Raw genomic sequence first — 5,187 nt, 5'->3', positions numbered from 1 at the left:
TACCGATGGAGGCAGCATTTCACCGCTTTCTTGGTCAGTCTGTCACTGAAGAAGATAACTGTCCCGCCCCCACAAAAATCATGGCGGCCCCCATGGTAGTCGGTCGAAATATTCGCACCTTCGGAAGGATATTCGTGGGAGTCTCACAATCGGTACAGTATTTACCATACTTAAGATTAAGTATATTTGCGTTGTCGTTATTAATGGGTTATCTACATGTATTTCTCTAATATACGAAGCTAATATACGAAGCTAATCGCACAGATTCTGCCCCTGCGTGTGAATTTGTAAGTCGCTCTGGATAAGAGCGTCTGCTAAATGACTTAAATGTAAATGTAAATGTAACTTAGTTAGCCAGCCAACTCTGCTCTAGGGCGTTTACTAACAACCTGAACCATAGCTAGCTAACTTGATCATGTTTTGTTAATTCACAGTTTTAGCTAATAACAATTTGGCTAGTTTTTACAGGGATCAATAGGATTGAACGCTTGCAGATATCATGGGAGATCTACATTATGTCGGTATGTACCTAACTAACTAGCGGACTAAACTCAACTCCATTGTACATTTTTTTAATTTAAGTATTGACCATAATTTGTTGAAATCCATACTTTTTCAATAAACGTCAAATGCAACCACCGACTGCTCGTTTCTATTTATTGAAGATGGCAATTCAGCGCGAATGCGAAATTTGATAGAAACACCATCGGAAATTTGATTGGTGAATGAGTATTTGGAGCCCTTGGCCTAGGTAATCGGAGACGTGCAACATTTGCACTGACTTGCCATCTTTGAGAAACAGAAACGAGCGAACAGTCGGGTCAAATGAACGTTTATTGAAAAATGTGGGATTTCAGCAAACAAAGGCACACAACTACAGAGGACAAACATAGGTAAGCATTGCATCATTATTATTATTATTTTAAAGTATTGACCTTGGTTACAGGCGTCATTCACACTGAGCTAAAGGGTAGAGCTGCCGCTTTCAAGGTGCGGGACTCTAACCCGGAAGCTTATAAGAGATCCTGCTATGCCCCCCAACGAACCATCAAACAGACAGTGTCAATACAAGACGTTTTCGACATGTCCCTGATTGAGTCTGTAATACCAACATGTTTCATGCAGACCACCATAGTCCCTGTGCCCAAGAACACAAAGGCAACCTGCCTAAATGACTACAGCCCTGTAGCACTCACATCTATAGTCATGAAGTGCTTTGAAAGGCTGGTAATGGCTCACATCAACACGATTATCCCAGAAACCCTAGACCCACTCCAATTTGCATACTGCCCAAACAGATCCACAGATGATGCAATCTCTATTGCACTCAACACTGCCCTTTCCCACCTGGACAAAAGGAACACTTATGTGAGAATGCTATTCATTGACTACAGCTCAGCGTTCAACACCATAGTACCCTCAAAGCTCATCACTAAGCTAAGGATCCTAGGACTAAACACCTCCCTCTGCAACTGGATCCTGGACTTCCTGACAGGCTGCCCCCGGGTGGTGAGGGTAGGTAGCAACACTGACCCTCAACATTGGAGCCCCCCAGGGGCTCCCCTCCTGTACTCCCTGTTCACCCACGACTGCATGGCCAGGCACAACTCCACCATCATTAAGTTTGCAGACGACAAAAGTTTAATTAAATTAAGATTAAGTTTGCAGCCTGATCACCGACAACAACGAGACAGCCTACAGGGAGGAGGTCAGAGACCTGACCGGGTGGTGCCAGAATAACAACCAATCCCTCAACGTAACCAAGACTAAGGAGACAACAGGAAAAGGAGGACCGAGCACGCCCCCATTCTCATCAATGGGGCTGTAGTGGAGAGGGCACGACAAAGCCTATTCCCCCTCAGGAAACTAAATATTTCACATGGGTCCTCAGATCCTCAAAAGGTTCTACAGCTGCAACATCGAGAGCATCCTGACTGGTTGCATCACTGTCTGGTATGGCAAATGCTCGGCCTCTGACCGCAAGGCACTACAGAGGGTAGTGCGTACGGCCCAGTACATCACTGGGGCTAAGCTGCCTGCCATCCAGGCTAAACTGCCTGTAATCCAGAGGAAGGCCCTAAGAATTTACTAACCGGTGCCTGTATGTAGCCTCGCTACTGTTATTTTTCACTGTCTTCTTACTGTTTTATTTCTTTACTTACCTATTGTTCACCTAATACATTTTTTTGCGCCGTTGGTTAGAGCCTGTAGGTAAGCATTTCACTGTAAGGTCGACACCTGTTGTATTCGGTGCACTTAACAAATAAACTTTGATTTGTTTTGGTTGGGCTAATCAATGTAGTTGGAACTGAATTCCGCATAGCCTGGTCTCTACTCAACTCTGTTTGCGGAGTTCATTAGAAACTTTATTGACCATGGAGTTGCGTTTAGTCAGCTACTAGCTTACTAGCTATAGTCAAGTGTAAAATCCATATAGTGAGCGTTTACTACTTGTCAATCCTATAGCTAACTAATCCAACTCCATTTTCACCTTCTCCATTCTCCTACAACAGCCCTCTCCAGTTGCCTGCAACCTGCCTCCACACTGGAACCTTCTCTTCCTCTCTTCCCTCATCTGTGAGTCATCCTATTTTCTTTTTGACACTCCCAGCACAGCGCCAATAGCCTTGATGCCCCCAGCACTATTGTGCCAAAAGCCTTGACGGTGTCTCCGTGTGGTTTCGGCTTTACTCCTTCAACACCTTGTCTACATCACCTTGATGCACTGTTAGTCTATAACTAGGACCATGAGTTTTCATTGTCAGATCACATGGCCAGGAAAAAGACAGTACCCTATATAGAGCATGGATGACAAACATTATTCTGCTGAACCTTTATCTAGTAAATTACACATTTCTCTTTTCCTTCCAGGTGATTGTCACAGAGGAGCCGGACACGCTGTACCAGAAGGTGTCTCTGCTGGTGAAGGGCCATGACAAAGCAGTCCTGGACAGCTATGAGTTCTTCGCCATCCTGGCTGCCAAAGAGCTGGGAGTCACTCTGGGCAAAGTGTGAGTTGACATGGAGGGGTGTTAAGCTGTAACTGTCACATCAGTTCATTATGTTCCCATCTCTGAGTTGTCCTTTGACTAAATGAGCACAGAGCATCTCTAACCCACTTTTACATTTAGATAGCAGTGCCAATCTGCTTTGATGATAATGCTCAATGTTTATGTTTTCTCGCTGTGGGACAATACTCACTCAAAAGGCTGTCTATTTTCTTTTTGCACTAGATTTGAGCCTCCAAAGAACATTGAGCGGCTGACACTTCTGAAATCTGTCCACATCTTCAAGAAACACAGGGTCCAGTACGAAATGAGGACGCACTACCGCTGCATAGAGGTGAGGCAAACAGTCTTCTTCCACCTTTAAGTTCCTACAAATGCCTCTTCCCTCGTCTTTTTCAGAACTAGAACATACCATTGTGGATTGTTTCCACTCCTATTGATTCTGTTAGAACTCCTGAAGAGTCAATGGATTCATAGGGTTTATTTCAAGATGAGATGGATGGCTATAGGGAAGGTTCAATGGACTGATACAGGGGGTCAGTGGTATGTCTACATCCCCTTTTCATCTCTCTCCCTTAGCTCTCTCGTGTGACTGGATCCACTGCACAGGTGTACCTGGAATATATACAGAGGAATCTGCCAGAGGGTGTGGCCATGGAGGTGACCAAGGTAAGATTGAGAAGATGTTACAGGTTCTGGATAGGTTTCCTTTCTACAAATGTATTTTACATTTGTGTCACCTTTTCCGACACCAAATACAAACATACACATATGAAGGCCGTCCATTTGTAAATAAGAATTTGTCCTTAACTGACTTGCCTAGTTAAATAAAAATATGAATAACTTTCAAATGCACACAAACAACATCTACATCTCTTCTGCCCAGACACACATGCTCACACCCCATCCCTAGTGCCTCCATTATTGTTTGCCACATGGCCTTCGCCCATGCTATTTCAATAATAAATATTTAGATGTTTCCATTGTGTTAATGATGGTGGTTTGATTTTTTTTTTTTTCACGTTTAAAAAAAAAAAAAATTCAAGATGAGTGAGAAGAAAATAATTGTCCAGCCCATTGAGTATTTCAATACACCCCCATATGCCATGTCTTGAAATATGCAGGGTCTGAATAGGTTCCATGGTGTAGCTAAGTCAACCACAATGTCAACCATCTACAATTGTCATGTTTAAAAAAAAAAAAATGTTTTTTGCTTTGTTATGCCGTCTTGTGTTATCAGGAATAAGATCAGTCATATGCCTTAATCTGTTTTGGACATGATAAAGTAATTAGCATTCTTATACACACACTCAAATTTGAACGTACAGACTCCACTTCTGGTTGTAATATCTGTATCTTTAGATCTCCATGGAGAAGGTTCCAGAGCATCTCCTGGAACCTATGTGGAACGACCCGCCAACTGAAGAGAAGCCCAGCCAATAAGAGCAGAGTCACATACATAAGCTGCTTATCTCAGCACCCAATCAAGAAGACCGAACCTCCAGCCCTGAGACCGGTCCAGAGAATATGCTTGTTGACAAGGGTCAGCCAGAGCAAGGCGTTGTATAGATGATCTGATCAACTACTAAACAAATAGGTATTGTAACTGTGCGGCCCCTAGCTCAGGCCAACCCTCATGAACGAGCAGTGACTCAGTATCTGTGCATCAGGGCATCCTCCACAAAAGCAAGAACAGAAACGGACTATTTCAGTCCAGAGAGATGGTCAGTAGTCATCTGCTCTCTGAGTTAAGCTTATGCTGCTCATTTTAGTTGGCTTTCTTTTTCTTGTAATGTCCAACTTTCTGTACTCCAAAAGACTACAAGATGTATGTTTTATGTTTTGTTATTAAACTATTAATTATCATGTCTATCTTTGTTTGACGATGTGTTCTTTGGAATACTGGTAACGTGTAAAAGTCAGTCAGATTCATAACTGTTGTTTTCACAACATCAATTAAGATATTTTGAGTTATTTGCCAGATAAAGAAGGATTGTGTTGTATGTAACGTATGCACCATAGCAGACTGGCTTTCTTGATGAGTATTGATTTGGTTTGCTTTGTGTCGTTCTGTAATCAGTATAGAAGGCCAACACAGAAAATTAATTGAGATGTTTATTGAAGGACCGCAATACACAAAAGTCAAAACTGGAAATGATTGCATTGAATTAGAATATAT

At 42.6% G+C, this 5,187-nt stretch overlaps 1 protein-coding gene across 2 annotated transcripts; it reads left to right on the top strand.

The window, feature by feature from the left end:
• Nucleotides 1-4,878, top strand: mrps10 (mitochondrial ribosomal protein S10). Of its 2 annotated transcripts, none has more exons than XM_035775142.1 (7): nucleotides 1-152; nucleotides 460-521; nucleotides 2,514-2,577; nucleotides 2,872-3,011; nucleotides 3,234-3,342; nucleotides 3,588-3,677; nucleotides 4,371-4,878. In XM_035775142.1, the coding sequence occupies exons 1-7, from the start codon at nucleotides 6-8 to the stop codon at nucleotides 4,449-4,451; spliced, it is 693 nt and encodes a 230-aa protein (XP_035631035.1). In that variant the 5' UTR covers nucleotides 1-5; the 3' UTR covers nucleotides 4,452-4,878. The 2 variants fall into 2 exon arrangements, with proteins under 2 accessions (XP_035631035.1, XP_035631036.2); XM_035775143.2 differs by having other exon boundaries at nucleotides 9-152; nucleotides 469-521.
• Nucleotides 4,879-5,187: the final 309 nt, after the last annotated feature.

This window comes from Oncorhynchus keta, chromosome 8 (genome assembly GCF_023373465.1).
Source record: "Oncorhynchus keta strain PuntledgeMale-10-30-2019 chromosome 8, Oket_V2, whole genome shotgun sequence".
NCBI lineage: Eukaryota > Metazoa > Chordata > Actinopteri > Salmoniformes > Salmonidae > Oncorhynchus > Oncorhynchus keta.
Note: the sequence above shows the minus strand (reverse complement) of the source record. Positions and strands in the feature narration are given on the sequence as shown.

What these genes read in the sequence shown, in the direction of transcription:
- mrps10 (XM_035775142.1), top strand. Translation starts at nt 6, where the DNA reads ATGGAGGCAGCATTTCACCGCTTTCTTGGTCAGTCTGTCACTGAAGAA. An exon ending in CTTCCTCTCTTCCCTCATCT is followed by an intron (nt 2,578 to 2,871) that starts GTGAGTCATCCT and finishes TTTTCCTTCCAG; the next exon opens with GTGATTGTCACAGAGGAGCC. An exon ending in CGCACTACCGCTGCATAGAG is followed by an intron (nt 3,343 to 3,587) that starts GTGAGGCAAACA and finishes TCTCTCCCTTAG; the next exon opens with CTCTCTCGTGTGACTGGATC.